The sequence below is a fragment of the Hyperoodon ampullatus genome (genome assembly GCF_949752795.1).
Source record: "Hyperoodon ampullatus genome assembly, chromosome: 2".
In the NCBI taxonomy this organism is placed as follows: domain Eukaryota; kingdom Metazoa; phylum Chordata; class Mammalia; order Artiodactyla; family Ziphiidae; genus Hyperoodon; species Hyperoodon ampullatus.
Window position 1 is genome coordinate 82,135,596 of NC_136915.1, and position 17,325 is coordinate 82,152,920.

At 35.9% G+C, this 17,325-nt stretch overlaps 1 protein-coding gene across 1 annotated transcript in view; it reads left to right on the forward strand.

The window, feature by feature from the left end:
* BRDT (bromodomain testis associated) overlaps positions 1 to 17,325 on the forward strand; it is a gene marked incomplete at both ends in the record, with an annotated part of 47,803 nt that overhangs the window by 847 nt on the left and 29,631 nt on the right. The window contains 10 exons of the mRNA XM_079728442.1: positions 97 to 234; positions 1,959 to 2,073; positions 6,361 to 6,521; positions 7,203 to 7,553; positions 9,969 to 10,097; positions 11,150 to 11,338; positions 11,957 to 12,129; positions 12,432 to 12,721; positions 12,815 to 12,928; positions 13,396 to 13,566. Coding sequence (XP_079584568.1) covers positions 97 to 234; positions 1,959 to 2,073; positions 6,361 to 6,521; positions 7,203 to 7,553; positions 9,969 to 10,097; positions 11,150 to 11,338; positions 11,957 to 12,129; positions 12,432 to 12,721; positions 12,815 to 12,928; positions 13,396 to 13,566 — 1,831 coding nt within the window. The remainder of the gene's footprint in view (positions 1 to 96; positions 235 to 1,958; positions 2,074 to 6,360; positions 6,522 to 7,202; positions 7,554 to 9,968; positions 10,098 to 11,149; positions 11,339 to 11,956; positions 12,130 to 12,431; positions 12,722 to 12,814; positions 12,929 to 13,395; positions 13,567 to 17,325) is intronic.

Consider the following 17,325-nt stretch of genomic DNA (forward strand, 5'->3'; position numbering starts at 1 on the left):
TTACAGGTGTATAGCTTCTTAAATTTCTTTGTGAACCAATTGTTGTAGTGAATTCATTCTTACTACTAACATTTAGAATTTCTTCTTACACCATAGGATTATTATACCATTATAAAAAACCCAATGGATTTAAATACAATCCGGAAGCGCTTGGAACATAAATATTATGTGAAAGCCTCGGAATGTATAGAAGACTTCAATACAATGTTTTCAAATTGTTATTTATACAACAAGGTCTGTAAGCCTTATGCTATACTTGCTAATTCTTTTCTCTTACATACAGAGCAAAGAGATATGTATAAACAAGTGTGCTGATTTCAAATTTCAAGTCTTGATTCGGGGTACATTCCATATTTTTAAAGATAGTGTTTTTTACTTTATTTCCTAATTTTCATGTATCAATATTTGTTCATTTTGTCATATTTTTTGCTATATTTTTGTCTGAATAGCTATAATGGCTTATTATGTTTTAAAAAATAAAATACTAATGATTGCTGGTTTCTGTGAATAAAGTGTTATCTCAAAATGTTCTCTACTACACTTCTGCCATTTTACTTAAAATATGAATAAGTCTTATTATACACAAATCTTGGTTAAATTTTTACAGTATGGATCTCTAGTTATAATCTAAGAAGCCAAACAAATGACATACTTGTTTTTTCTTTCAATAAATTTATTTATTTATTTATTTTTTGTTGAGTTGGGTCTTTGTTGCTGGGCGCGGGCTTTCTCTAGTTGAGGTGAGCGGGGTGCGCAGGCTTCTCATTGCCGTGGCTTCTCTTGTTGCAGAGCACAGGCTCTAGAGCGCGGGCTCAGTAGTTGTGGCACACGGGCTTAGGTTGCTCTGCGGCATGAGAGATCTTCCCAGACCAGGGTTCGAACCCATGTCCCCTGCATTGGCAGGCGGATTCGTAACCACTGCACCATCAGGGAAGGCCAAATTACATACTTATAAACTTCGTACAAGTTAACTTAAAGATCAGACACATTGTGTTATATCTCAGTAGTAGTTTTGCATTTGTGTTAATGTGTTAGCCTGTATGATAATATATGTGGACATTTTGAACTTAATCTTCACTTTTGTCTTCATCCATAAAATTGGATTTGTGTATTCAATTTTCCTCCATATAGGATTCCTGTTTCCCTAAGTACTGCATCCTTTTCAAGCTGTTCTATGCTATCTAAAAATTTTAAAACTTATATTCCATTTATTCAAAATCACTAGTGACACTGAAATGTAATAGAAATGTTGGTTTAGTTTCCAAGGTAATCATCAGTGCCACCTTATATATAATGGATTTAAGACTATTAGCTAATATGAATTTTTTAAAAATCAGAGCTAATGGTATTCTGAAAGTACCACTGGAAAATTCATTTTAATTTAATAATTGTAAAGAGTCCTCTTACATTTAATTTTTTAAAACAAAATTCAGTAATTTTCCTGAACTACCTAACTTAGAAATAGGTGTCTCCTTTAGGCTTTGCTTTGTAATTTAGTTTTTTCTCAGTAGTCAAGTAAAGCAAGATGAAGACTTCTAAGAAGATAGTTAAGATTTAAAAACTTAGCTCTACAGTGTCACTTTATTGCTTAGTTAATTGAAAATTGAATCACATCAAGTCAAACCATGAGGTACTTTTCACAGCCATGAACAAGTTTTGCTTTAACCTATTTGTAAGGTAGAAATTCTAATTTCTAATACCTTTTTGTATTAGTAGGATTGGTTGGATTTTAACCCTTAGTGCTCAGAATGGCATCCTCAGTCCTTTTTAGAAGTTATAGGGGTAGGATGTTAGAATTTTAAATGTGAGCTGCTATACTTAATTTAGAAGCGATACTGTTTAGTAAATACTGTCTAAGAGTACTATGGCACTGCCTTCACTAAGGTAGCCTGAATTATAGAAATTTGATACAGTGACCATACTGTGTAAACTTATGTTACATTTTATATATTTTCTAGCCTGGAGATGACATTGTTCTTATGGCACAAACTCTAGAAGAGCTGTTCAGGCAGAAATTATCTCAGATGCCACAAGAAGAGCAAGTTGTGGGTGGTAAGGAAAGAATAAAGAAAGGTAAGCAAGAAAAGGTTTATGTTCTCTTTCTTTCTCTTTTTCATATATATTTGAATGTGTGTGTAAGTATAATGACTATAATTAAATAATAAGTCCCTGGGAATTCCCTGGTGGTCCAGTGGTTAAGACTTGGCACTCTCACTGACAAGGGCCCGGGTTCGATCCCTGGTCAGGGAACTAAGATCCTGCAAGCCATGCAGCATGGCCAAAAAAATTAATAAATAAAAATAAATAAATAAATAAATAATACCTGAAAAGAGGTAGACATCTAGAAGTCCTTTTACATCTAAAATGTCCCTTTAAACAATCTGCTAAACCTTGAGCACAAGGATGGCTATCATACAAGACTGGGAGGACTGTATAGATTATGGCCTTGGAGCAAAGTTTCCTATAGAACAGTGCCATTCACTTAGTAGGCACCAAGTAATTATAGTTGCTATTACTATTTTAGTGGATCATGTATCTGTGCTATACTAATTAAGAGGGCCAAAATTGCCAGCATTTCTCTGTGTCAGAAGATCCCGTAGCTAAGAATGAAGTGTTGCTGTTGGGTCTGAAGATTCTCTTATTCTAGATCTTAACTCAGAACTTTAGGGGGAGATGTTTTATAGCTAATAATCCTAATATTTAAATATGAAGTTATAAAATTAATCTTAAGTATTCAGATGGGTTTATTGTAGAGGTTAATCAAGATTGTCATAGGTCAAATGTTGGTTTATTTTTGGGTCACTGAACCTGTAAACCTTGGTTAAGTTCCTTAATCATTCCATGTTAGTTTCCTCATCTATAATATCTGGAAAATATTTAGCTTTCATGGTTGTAAACTTTTGTAAAGTATATGTTAAGTGGCTGGGACATATGAGACTTGTACCAATTCAGGTGATGGTTGAGGTTGTTTTATTGATAGTATGATGTACGTTTTTGCTGGTTGTTAATAGATCTTTAGGATGGGTCATGACTTATAGCTTGCTTTCCATCCATCCTGTGAGATACTCACTATTTAATAAAGTTTTTATTTTATTATTTTTGGAGAAGATTGATCGTAAGTGTGACAATTTAAGCATAGGTTTCCACAACAGGTTTAAAATAAGCCCTTGTGAGGCAAAAAACACATAGATCAGTATGTTACTTAAATTGTTAAAACAAGGTGATAATTATTGCTGACTTAAAATATTATCTCTAGCAAGGTGAAAATTACTTACCTTTAGAATGTTTTCCTTTAAAACAACACTTTAACAGTTTCTTGATGGTTAAGTTGTAGCTGCTTATTTCAGGTGCTCAGGTTATTGCTAAAAGCATAGGTTTCCCTTAGACAAAAGTTCTTTTACTTTGTTTTTCTGTCAGTACCTACTTGGATGTTTGTCCCTATAAGGCACATGCTTTGGGACTACAAAAAAGTATAACCACCCTAACTCTTAGTTTAAATTTACATTTAAGTTAGAAATAAAACTTTTTAAAGTAATAAGGCAATGCATTACACTAAGTGTCAGGTGAAATTACTAAGTGGTGTGTGCTATGGTTCAAGAGTGAGAAATTGACTTGCACTGGAAAAGCTGGGAAAGGCTTTAGAGGTGATAGAACTTGAGTTTGGCCTTGACAGATAGGTAGGATTTGGCTTTGGTGTGAAGGTCTAGCTTTCCAAGTAACTTTTAGTAGGAGCTTTCTACTGCCTAAGTCATGTCATTTTTTTTTTTCTTTTTTAGTCATGTCATTTTTTATGCACAGTGGTAGGGAAACTGCCATGTGACGGTAGCTAGTCTAAATAATGTGGTTACATGTTGATACTTTATGGCAAAGAAAAAAAATTTTTAATTAGTACTTTGAATTGAATTGGTGTTGATTTACTGATTGAACAAATATTTGGGTACCTCTTATGTACCAGAACACTGTTCTGTATTCTTGGGATATATCAATGAACAAAACAAAAACTTTTGCCATCTCGGAGTTTACATTCTAGTAGTGAAAGAGAGACATACGTGATAGGTTCAAAGTAGGCCTCATTGAGAAGTTAAGATTTGAACAAAGAACATTCCAGGCAGAGGGCTCAGCTAGGGCAAAGGCCTTTTCCCTTCCATCACTTTGGGCCATTGCCTTCATTTATGACCTGGATCTTGCTTCCCTCCTTACCTTCTTAAGGATTTTATTCCTTTGGTTATCCCCTTTGTTTCATGCGTCATTAACCTTTCATTCTCTATCAGGTTAGTTTTATTATACTATAAACATGCTCTAGTATCTCATCTTTAAAACTCACCTTTTCCCTATATCCTTCCAGCCACTGTCCTGTTTTTTGCTTTCCTCTTACATACTCATGAACTCACTTCAGTATAGGTTCTAGCCTTACTACATCACTAGAAAGGTTCTTGTCAGTAGTCTTTATGTTGCTAAATTTAAGTAATATTTTTCTGTTGTCATTTTACTTGATCCTTATCAGTTGCTTTAGAAGGCTACTGTCTCTTGAAATGCCTTTATTTCTTGGTGCACACTAGTTGTGAGGGTTTACTTCCCATTCTGTAATCTTCTTGGCCTTATCATCCTCTTCTACTCAATCTCTAAATATTGAGGTATTTTTCAGGGCTTGATATTAGATATTTTTGTAAAGTCCATCTGTGTTCTATTAACTCCCAGATTTATAGAATTTGGAGAGTCAGGGATACTATATGTTGTATGTCAAATATGATAATGACATGGAAAAAATAAGAGAACTAAAGAGTAGTGGAATAGAGAGGGTTGCTTTATATAGGGTGGCTTGAGAAGGTGACATTTGAGTAGAGCCTGAAGGGAGTGTTGAAGTGAGCCATGAGGCTGTCTCCTGCCAGGCAGAGCAAATAGTCTGCTTATGGTTACCAAACTTGAGGACAGCAGGCCAGTAGTCTGGAGTGAAATAAGTGAGGGGAAGGGTGATAGAAAGTGAGGTTGGAAGCAGCGCAGAGGTAGGGGGAAAAAGTAGAGAGGTCTTATGGTTCCTTACAAGCCATTGTGAGGACTTTGGCTTTTACTTGGAGAGAAGATTAGAAACCACTGGACATTGAGCAGAAGTGTCATGATCTTATTTGAATTTTAAAAGATCCCTTTGCTTGCTGTTTTGAGAATAGACTATAGGATGTAAAAAGCAGAAGGGGGCTTCCATGGTGGCGCAGTGGTTGAGAGTCCGCCTGCTGATGCAGGGGACGCGGGTTCGTGCCCCAGTCCAGGAAGATCCCACATGCTGCGGACCAGCTGGGCCCGTGAACCATGGCCACTGAGCCTGCGCGTCCGGAGCCTGTGCTCCGCAACGGGGGAGGCCACAACAGTGAGAGGCCTGCGTACCGCAGGAAAAAAAAAAAAAAAAGCAGAAGGAAAGAAGGCCTTGTAGGATGCTACTGCAGTAATTCAGGGTTATTACCACCTATAATAATAGCTGGATTCTGGATAAGAAGATAGAGCAAAAAAGTTTGCTAATGGATTGGAAGTTGGGTTTGAGAGAGAGTGGAGTCACAGATGACTCCAAAGTTTTTGGCCTGGGCAATTAGAAGAATAGAGTTGCCTAGATGGAAGGATGGGCTTTTGAAATACAGTCATCCCTCAGAATCCACAAGGGACTGGCTCCAGGACCCATCCGTGGATACCAAAATCTTCGGATGCTCAAGCTCTTTATATAAAATGGCATAGTACAGTGGTCCCCCGTATCTGTGGGTTGCCTCTGAGTGTTGTATCCAAGGTTGGTTGAATCCGCAGATGTGGAACCTATGGATACTGAGTGCTGACTGTAATAGACTTCAAGGTGATGTGATCCAAATGTCTCCAGTCCTAGCACTGTCTGGGAACATATAGGGCAAAAGAACATGCACAAATGTTCCTTTGATAAGAGAATTATGTTCACATCTGTTGTTCTGTGTTAGCCAGTGATGGACTATCTGAAACAAATGTCCTAGGATATTTATGCAGAGCATTCTGAAGACCTCACGTAGTACCATATAGTTATCACCAGGGTGTCTGAAATTTTTGCTCGGGTTTACAGCAACCTGAAGCTAAAATCACAGAGCTCTGTTAGTCTGAGTTTAAGCCAGGTGCCTTTTCGAATAAAATTGATAAACCTACCATTAATATAACAGGTTTTGAAGTCTCCAATATTATATCTAAATCAGTCTAACTGTTAGCAAGTATGTGTGGGAGGGTTTCAAAGGGCAATGAGAGTGTAAACTGTGTTTATATTTTTAAAAGCTGAACTAAATGTATTACAATAGAATGCTAAAAGAAAAATAGTTTTATGGTTTACTCAGATACTGACTCTGATTCACACTTTACTAGATACTCAACAGAATGCAGCAGTTTCTGTTAAAGAAAAACAATCCCTCAAAGCACTGGAAAAAATGCTTAAGCAGCAAGCAGTTCCCTCTGTACTTCCCAAAACATCTCTTTCTCCTTCAAACATGGCACAAAGTGCTCCACTGAACACAAAGTGCTCCCAAGTAAGTTTACTGTAGCATTAAAATGTTTCAGTGTAAGTTTGTTGTGATGTCTGTTCCTTTTTTTTTTTAAACATCTTTATTGGAGTATAATTGCTTTACAATGGTGTGTTAGTTTATACCTTTTTTTAAGTTGATAAGAAAATTGATCTTCAGCATACCGCAGTCAATCTTTTTGTCTGTGTACATTTTGTGAACAGAGACCTGGGAGGCAAACCAAATTTTAGAGATTCCTTAGGTAAAATTTGAACTGATTTAGTATCTTTGTAGTATTAATATCAGTTGTCCAACTACTTTTTTTTTCTTTTTTGGGAGATATAACTTTTATTGGCTCACAACTTGGTGGGTTGATAATTTTCTTTTTTAAACTTGTATACCCTAGCTGGTTTCAGGTATTCAGAAACTTTTTTGATATAACCATGACTTTTCCCCCCCATCTTTCATTGGTCTCAAAGGTTTGTACCAGACAGTTCTCTGGGACGTGGGAAGGAAATATCTGAACTATTTATTTTACCTATGAAAGAAAAATTAACCTTTACTAATATTTAATACATGGAAGACTTGGTGCTAAATATCATTTCCTTTTTTTAACTGATAAGGGTCATGATCAAAGTGTGAAAACTGTTGCTCTGAATGTCACCTTATATATAGTTTTCTTTTTGTTTTTAAATTGTTTTGTTTTAGGTTAAAAAGAGTGTGAAGAGGAAACCAGATACAACTCCTACAGCTTCAGTAGTTAAAGCAAGTGGTGAATCTTCCCCAACACTTACAGAAAAAAAATCAAGGAAAATGCCACTTGTAAAAGAAAATGTGCTGACGAATGTTTCGACGGATTCTCAGCAACGATATAAAGTTGTAAAGAATGTTAAAGTAACCGAACAATTAAGGCACTGTAATGAGATTCTTAAAGAAATGCTTGCAAAGAAACACTTGTCATATGCATGGCCCTTTTATAATCCTGTTGACATTAATGCTTTGGGACTCCATAACTACTATGATATTGTGAAAAATCCAATGGATCTTGGAACCATCAAGGTAAATGTTGTGTTAATAGGAGGAACTTTTTTTCTTGATTATAAAAGTAATCTTGTCATCATAAATTTAAAATTCAGAAAAGGATAAAAGAAAAAATCACCAGTAGTCATACGACCTGAAGTTAATCATGGGAACATTTTAAAGTGTATCTTTTTATTTTCTTCAGTTCAAACACATTCATGGTTATTTACCACAATGTTTGAGTTACAGTATGTAATACAACTCTGTACCCTGAATTTTCACTTTGTAGATATTTTCTTGTTATATATTAAAAGTATTTTTAATTTGCATAATTATAATACAAAAAAGGTTTTTTTGGCAAGGCATTTATGTGGTTTCTAATCCTCTCTGCATTTTTTGGTCTTCTGCCAGATTGGTAAATTTTCTTTATTGCTGATTTGGAAGCTTTAAATTATTGGAAAATTTTAATTATTTATATTCATTTTAAAGGAAACTACTAAAAGAGTAGAACTGTAGCATTTTCAAAATGATGCATTATCTCAGTGTTCCTCCTGAATAACTACTCATTGTACTCCCTGTTCTTTATTATTGTCTAGAAGTTTGGTTCTTTTAAACACAGTTTTGTTTTGTTATTTCATCATCAACATTGTTTATTAACATGTTACTAATTTTTGTGCTCACCCTCATTTCTTGCTTCTTACTCTTTCCCCTCTTAGTTTGTTTTTCTTTTTGCTGAAGTGCCAACTTCAGTGGTTCTTCCATGAGCACTTATAGGTAGTAAACTTGTAATAGTCTTATCTCTGAAAGTATCTGTATTTTGTCTTTATTCTTGAATGGTTCTTTAACTGACTATGGAATTCTAGAATGACCAGTTATTTTCCCTCAGCACTAGGACAATATCCTTTGGCATTTATTGTTGCTGCTAGGAAGTCTGCTGTCAGTCTACTTGTCATCCCTTTGTAGGCAGTCTGTCTTTCCTCTTGCTCGTTGTGCATTTAATTTTATTCATCTTGATTGGAAATTAGCACTTTCAATCTGAAGCTCATGTTTTAAGTTCTTAAAAATTTTTAAGCATTATCTCTTCAAAATATGCTTTTCTACTTTCCCCTAATACTTACATGAGAGGTCATGAAACAATACCTGAAATAGGTAAACCTGAGCTGAGTCTTAAAGGATAAGTAAGACTTAGTAAGTTATAGCATCGGTCCCCAACCTTTTTGGCACCAGGGACCGGTTTCGTGGAAGACAATTTTTCCACGGACGGGTCGGTGAGGGGATGGTTCAGGCGGTAATGCGAGCGACGAGGAGGAGCAGATGAAGCTTCGCTTGCTCACCCGCCATTCACCTCCTGCTGTGTGGCCCTATTCCTAACAGGACTGGGGGTTGGGGACCCCTGAGCTATAGGACATTCCAGGCAGGGGGAGCAACTTGGAAGGCCCTCAGATCATAAAAGCATCCAGAATACAATATTTAAGCCAACATGAGACACAATATGAAGCAATGAGTAGGGGAAAATGAGACTGGATGGAAACTGGGGCTTGAACATGAAAGACCCTCATTGTAGAGGCCTAGAGCTGGCATTAAACATGAGGATTAGGTCCTCATATTTGATTCCTACAGTAACTTCTGTAGCAGCAATGTGGAGACTGGGTTATTTAGGAGGCTATTATAGAATTCCAGGGATAAGAAGATAGTGACTTTATTTAATTTAGTTCTCTGAAATCGTTCCCAGTTGCCAGTGATCTGAGTGGTAGAAAATTATGTTTCTTGTTTTAGTTATGTGTTTCTTTAATTGCAAATGATGTCTGGCATACTGTATTTATTTATTGGCCTTTTGTATTTATTCATGGATTGTCTGTTAATATACACTTGTTTTGCCCAGCAGTCTATAGGATTTTCTTGACTGCTCATTTTTCTTTTTATAGTGGCTGCCTAACTGGCTACTCTGTATCCTCACTTCTATCCACTTTATATGCAGCTACCTAAAAATGTAACCCATCCTGATATTTCTCTTCTGTTCAATTTTTAATGTCTTTTCATTCCCAGGAGAATTTTAATACAGTATAAACCTTCCATGTAGATGTTCAAGGCTCATTTAAGGAGTTTATTTATTCATTGTTTTCCTACAATCAAACTGGTCTATCCAAGATTGTCTGGAAACACTGTTTTTTTCCTGCTTTTGTGGTTTTGTTCCTGTACTCTTCTATACTTGAAACACCCTCCTTTGTCTCTACTTGTCAAAATTCACTGGATTTTTTCAAAGTCTAAAAATACAAAACAAGCGTAGCAGAATTTTAATGTTTGTCAAATCTGGATGGTGGGTATCTGGTTTTGGTATTATCTATTATTCCTCTGTATGTTTGAATTATTTCATAATATAAACACTTAACATAGGTGCTCAAATAATTATTGAACTGTATTGTTGATGAATCCTGTAATTTTTCCTTAATTTAGGCAAAAATGGATAACCAAGAATATAAACATGCATATGAATTTGCTGCAGATGTTAGATTAATGTTCATGAATTGCTACCAATACAGTCCTCCAGATCATGAAGTAGTTACAATGGCAAGAATGCTTCAGGTGAGTTTTTACTTGTGCTCTGAAAGTGAGTTTCCTCTGAACATAGTTTAAAAATTTTAGAACCATAACTCAAGAGACAAAGAATACGCCCCCACCCCCACCAAGTAGTAAAGCATAATTTATACTCTTAAAATTGTGGGGGTTGTTTGTTTTCTGAGGCATAGCATCCATTCGTAGTAAATCTGTTAATGAAGCTGCCCTACATATAGAAGGTACTGGGGAAATAGTAGTGAAGAGAGGACAGTAGGTATCTGAGAGAGGGTTGACTGGAGTCAGTGTCCCACTGAAGGGAAGGCTCAAGGACTTTTGAGGCTAAGCCATTGGGAGGTAGTAGAATGATGCACCAGCCACAGGGCAGGAGATCTTAAAAGGACTTCCCCTATATAATCTGAGAGGTCTGTCTTACCTGGAAAAAATGGAGAAAAGTTGCTAAGGTTGGTAGGCAGGGAAGCATGAGTCTTATTATATTTCTGGTAAATCTTTTTTTCCTCCAGTTTTATAGGGGTATAATTGACACTGTATTAGTTTAAGGTATACAACATTATGATATATGTATATATTGTGAAATAAGTACCACAAGGAAAAATAGAGTTCTCATCAAAATATGACACTGAGGGGCTTCCCTGGTGGCCCAGTGGTTGAGAGTCCGCCTGCCAATGCAGGGGACACGGGTTCGTGCCCCGGTCTGGGAAGATCCCACATGCCGTGGAGCGGCTGGGCCCGTGAGCCATGGCTGCTGAGCCTGTGCGTCCGGAGCCTGTGCTCCACAATGGGAGAGGCCACAGCAGTGAGAGGCCCGTGTACCGCAAAAAAAAAAAACAAAAAAATGACACTGAGGGAATTCCCTGGCGGTCCAGTGGTTAGGACTCTGTGCTTTCACTGCCGAGGGGCCGAGTTCAGTCCTGGTCGGGTAACTGGGATCCAGCAAGCTGCGAGGTACAGACAGAAAAATTTTAAAAAATGACACTGTAATGTACCTTTTCTTAAAAGGTGTTATTGCTGCATTAAATCAGAAACGCAGAAGACCTTAACAGTCTGATTTTCCATTATAGGATGTTTTCGAAATGCATTTTGCAAAGATCCCAGATGAACCTGTTGAGAGTATGCCTGTATGTTACATCAAAACAGATACCACAGAAACCCTTGGTAGAGAAAGGAGTAGTGAAGCTTCCTCTGCAGATAGCTCTTCTGGTGATTCTGAAGATGAACAAGCTCAGCGTCTTGAAAAGCTTCAGGAGCAGGTAGTTGTTTATATTGATACAAAGTTTTTATATTCTTTCTATGAGCTGCTGCGGCTGCTGATCTATTATAAAATCCTATTTGTAGATTAAATGCTGTTATATTTAGATCACGTATTAACTGTGACTTTATTTACTTATTGGCACATTTTTAATGTTTAATAGTCTTTTCCTACTCAAAAATCTATACATCTTAAAATTCTGTTATTTATATTCCTAATCACAATGAGTTGATTCTCATTGTAACAATTTATATGACATTACCTGGATAGTTTATGGATGAGATCTTTATTTAACATTTGTTACCTTTTGTGATAAAATGTTAACCTGCTTTGAGCTCAATCCTGAAAAATCAATGATTTAAGACTTAAGTCTGCCTGGAAAAATTAATGATTCTTGGTCTGTTTTTAGATGAATATTTAAGTTTATGGGTTGAGTACATGGTAGTCTTTGAAATTTAACATATGCCTTTCAAAATAATGAATCTGTGAAATGAAATATCAACCTGAAGGAAATGAATTTCACAAAGGATAATGTTGACTTTTGAGTGCCTTCATTTTTTTTTTTACTGTCTTTAATTATTTAGAGCCATGAATGTTTAAAGAATTTTTCCTTTATTAGCTTAAAGCTGTTAATCAACAGCTACAGGTTCTGTCCCAAGTACCTTTCAATAAGCTAAAGAGAAAGAATAAGAAGTCTAAATGGGAAGAGAAAAAAGAAAAGATTGATAACAGAGATGAAAATCCAAGGAAAAAGTTTAAGCAAATAAAATTAAAGGAAAAGTCCAAGTGCAAGTAAGTATCTTTTTTTTTTTTTTTTTTTTGCGGTATACGGGCCTCTCACTGCTGTGGCCTCTCCCGTTGCGGAGCACAGGCTCCGGACGCGCAGGCTCAGCGGCCATGGCTCACGGGCCTAGCCGCTCCGCGGCATGTGGGATCTTCCCAGACCGGGGCACGAACCCGTGTCCCCTGCATTGGCAGGCGGACTCTCAACCACTGCGCCACCAGGGAAGCCCTGCAAGTAAGTATCTTTAATGATGCCTTATTAAAATAACATTATCTAAAATACATTTGATTAAATTAAACTTTTGTTACAGTCAGCCAGAGAAGGGGAAACAACAGGTCTTTGCTGGGAAATCTGAAGATAAAGATAATGCTAAACCCATGAACTATCATGAGAAAAGACAGTTAAGCTTGGATATAAACAAACTCCCTGGAGATAAACTTGGGCGAGTCGTTCATATAATACTGTCCGGAGAGCCTTCACTGAGAAAGTCCAACCCTGATGAGATAGATATAGACTTCGAAACACTGAAAGCATCAACACTGAGAGAACTGGAAAAATATGTTGCTGCATGTCTAAGAAAAAGACCACTAAAACCTCATGGTATGTATTTCTTTATATTAGTAGAAATCAGTCTGGTATTTGTGTTAGTTTTTGGTTGTACTCACTCTTTTTTTTTTCTCCTAAATCACACAGGACAGAGAATAATGAAGTCCAAAGAAGAACTTTATTCACAGAAAAAACAAGAATTGGAAAAGCGGTTACAGGACGTCAATAATCAGTTAAATTCTAGAAAACATCAAACAAAACGTAGGTACCTGTTTTTAAAATGTTCCTGTAACTATTTAATATCTGGCATTTAAAAATATATATACATTTATTTATTTATTTTTGGCTGCATTGGGTCTTTGTTGCTGCACACAGGCTTTCTCTAGTTGTGGAGAGCGGGGGCTACTCTTCGTTGCGGTGCGTTCGCTTCTCATTGCGGTGGCTTCTCTTGTTGCGGAGCATGGGCTCTAGACGCGTGGGCTTCAGAAGTTGTGGCACACTGGCTCAGTAGTTGTGGCTCGCAGGCATCAGTAGTTGTGACTCGCCGGCTCTAGAGCACAGGCTCGGTAGTTGTGGCACATGGGCTTAGGTGCTTCACAGCATGTGGGATCTTCCTGGACCAGGGCTCAAACCCGTGTCCCCTGCACTGGCAGGTGGATTCCTAACCACTGCACCAGCAAGGAAGTGCATAATGTCTGCCATTTTTAATGTCTTTTCGTATTTTGTAGCTGAGAAAACTCAATCATCCAAGGCCATTGGAAGTGGTTCCCGACTGAGTGAAAGCAGCAGCAGTAGCAGCAGCAGTAGCAGTAGCAGCAGCAGTAGCTCATCAGAGTCTGAAAGTAGTAGCAGTGATTCAGGTTCTTCAGACAGCAGTGATTCCAGTTCTTCAGACAGCAGTGATTCCGAATCAGGTTAGCTGTCCCCTTAAGTATACCTCTGCTTGTGGGAAAATATTTTTCTTGTAATATTGAGACTTATCATTTGAAGAAATGTTTGTTACTTACCCAGAGTCTATGGTTTGGATGCCACACTTATTATTTAATTGCATGTTGACAATCTGAACTATTTTCCTTAAAAGAGATACTGTGTAAAGTGAAACTTCATATTATACGTATGTGACTTACAGGCTTGTAATGTTGAAAATAATTTACTCAAGGTGGGATAGTCTGATATATAATATCAGATCCTAATACCAAAAAACAGCACAGAATAAAATGCTGATTTTCACTTTTTAATAAAAGATTATTTGAGGACATCTTTCACTTTATTCTCTGATATATCAAATCACTCTAATGTTGCAAAGTGTGCTCTGTTGTGACAATATATTCTGAATTGAATAATCATTTTGAATTAAGAAACCAGTCATCCCAGAAAACGTGTAAAGCAGATTTTTTTCACTTCAGTGTTTTCTTCACTGTCGATTATCGTCCATTTATAGAAAAATGTACTTTAAATTCAGATTCTCAGTTATGCTAAAGTACCATGTTACCTTATATAGTTTATCATCAACTATATCAAGCTTAAGGCATTCGTGTTTCCTTTGTACTCTTTCTCTGATGGTTGTGTAGTTGACAGGTAATCCCTGCCCCAGGATGCAGACTTGGCAGGGGCATTCCATCATTGTTCACCAAAAGGCATATTCAAATACAGGGCACTTCCGGGCCTAAAATTTTGCTTTATTTTAAATGAGACATTTCTTGTTTGTCATGAAATTCAGCCCTCTTTAAAACATCCCACACAGAATATTGTCACATTAGGAATTCTTACCATTTGTAAGAATAACCCTCTTATTTCAGTCCGGTAGTAAGGGTCTGCTGTGTTGCAGTACATTGTTTCACTTTTGGTTCTCTTTAATTTGTGGTGCTGATGTCTGCATTTTCTTTTTACATTTCTGAAGTATATAGTGGTAAACATTTTTTGTTAGAATAAACAGAATTTTTACTTTTCTTGAAATTTGTCACACTAGAAAATTTTTAAATTAATTTAGGACTCAGATTATACATTATTTACTTATAGTTGACTTTTTAAGCATAAAAAAGTACTGAAAAAACTCTAACTTGCATTTAGTATTTTATTTTATTTATTTATTTATTTATTTTAAATTAATTTATTTATGGCTGTGTTGGGTCTTAGTTTCTGTGCGAGGGCTTTCTCTAGTTGTGGCAAGCGGGGGCCACTCTTCATCGCGGTGCACGGGCCTCTCACTATCGCAGCCTCTCTTGTTGCGGAGCACAAGCTCCAGATGCGCAGGCTCAGTAAATGCGGCTCACGGGTCTAGTTGCTCCGCGGCATGTGGGATCTTCCCAGACCAGGGCTCGAACCCGCGTCCCCTGCATTGGCAGGCAGATTCTCAACGACTACGCCACCAGGGAAGCCCCGCATTTAGTATTTTAAATTGTGACCAGCATTTGTAATTTCATCTAATAAAGAATTTATGGCCTAATAAGTTAGAGCACTTTGTCTTTTATTTGTAGAATAAAACTCTTATTAAATTATCTAATTATATATTGACTACTGATCAATAAATACCTTGAGTATTAGCAGAAAAGTACTTCAAAGTGCTTCAATGAAGTACCTTAATTTTAATATGAATTATCAGTTTCTGATAGAATCTTCCAATATGTTGCTTGAAGGAAAGAATGTTTTTCATCTATTGTGTTCTTAAAATAGTGTAATATATATTATGTTTTCTTAACTTTCTAGAAGAATAACTCAGCCTCAGAATTCTGATTTTAAAATACTATTTAATTTTTATTTTATGACTATTTTATTTTATTTTATTTTATTCTTGTTTGATGTCTTTTCCAAGTAACTGGGGATGTTTTTAAAAACACTGTTAAAATCAAGGTAGCAAATTTTTATATTTCAGTCTACTTTATGGATAATGTATAGGTTTGTGACACTAAGGTCAGTTTGTCTACTAATATGATAGGATAGTATGAGTTATTATTTATCTTTGAAATTTTCATTGTTTTATGACCCAACTACATACTTCATTGGAAAAACACTGTATATGTAGGTTATAAGTTGCAAATGCAATGCTTACCTTAACGGGGAAAGAACAATTATCTCTTTGCTTAATAAAATAAATTAGTAAATGAAGCAATAGGACCTTTTCTCCTGTTAACTTCAGTTGTACCCATTAAAATACTGTAAGGCTCTTGACTTCTAGTGTGTAAGCTAACAGCATTTTTTAACTTTCCTGAGAACAACAAAAACTATAAGTAAAAGGACTGCAAATTGTGAAAAATAATTAATTCAGACTATATCAATAGCTATACCTATTGTAAAAATAAGCAAAGCATCTACCATTCTTAATTATGCACATGACGTTATCAAGAAGCAGATGACAAATCCCAAGTCTAAGTTTCAGGGTGAGGGGAAATGGGGCTGTGGAGAAAATATAATTTGTGAAAATTAGATATATTAGCAAAAACTTTATGTTACATAAGTAAAAATTAACTGAAAATGTAAATAAGATTTTGTAACTTTAAAATTTATTATGATTTGTCAAGAGCTGAAACTTAAAATAGGAATATCTTGATTATCAGAACTCTGGTTAAATAAGAGTTTTGATTATTCAAAATGGGACATATGCATATAATTTCATTTCCCCAAAATTTTAATAGTGGAATCTTTTCTGAAAGCTCCTGTGAGAAATTCTTTTCTGATAGAAGGATATTGATCTTTAGTAATTTTTTCTTAATCTATTTTTTAATACCTGTCTTCCTGGATTTTTACAGCAACTTGAGACTGTATGCAGTTTTCTTAACCAAGTCACAATCTTTTATAATTTCTGTTATCAAGGACAGCTCTCTAAATTAACTTTTTGAAATTCTTTAATAGTATTGACTCTTAAGGTTCTTCTATAGTTTTCTTGTATTATGAGTTGCTCTCTTTACTGCAATATTATTCTGTTTAGGTATGCTGCAATGTTTTAAGGGTGACATCTGTGAAAAACATTTAAATGTTATAAATAGTGTAAGAGCTGTTTACACATTAATTATTATGTTCTATGTAATCTTAAACCTTATTTTATGCATGTTTGAAAAATATGGAGTAATTCTGCTTCATTAAATGGGATTAATTAAATGGCAGGGGAGTAAGTTCCAAGGAAAGATTTATTTTAAAATTTCTTTAGTTATAATTTCAAACAAGATACTAAATCAGTTCCAAGATAGACTTGTAATGAAATCCCAAATCTTTGAAAACTATAAGCAAGAAATCTGTGGGCTAGAAGCAGTACTTAATTGCAAATTTCAATGTGATCGATTTTGCCATTTAAATTATCTTCTTGAGTCACATTGGCATATGCAAATTGTCATGTGCCAAGAAGTCAAGAACAATGATTGGGAATTCCCTGGCAGTCCAGTGGTTAGGCCTCTGCGCTTTCCCTGCCAAGGGCCTGGGTTCGACCCCTGGTTGGGGAACTAAAATCCCACAAGCCGTGAGGCGCAGCCAAATAAATAAATGAATAGATAGATAAATAAATAAAATAAAATCCTATCTTAAAAAAAAGAACAATGATTAAACACTGGTATAAATATAAAACCTTTCTAAACTGTTTTTCATAACCCAAAATATCATTAAATGCCAGATCAAAGATATAAATGAGGCTTGACAATAAAATGAATTCCAGATACATATATCCTATG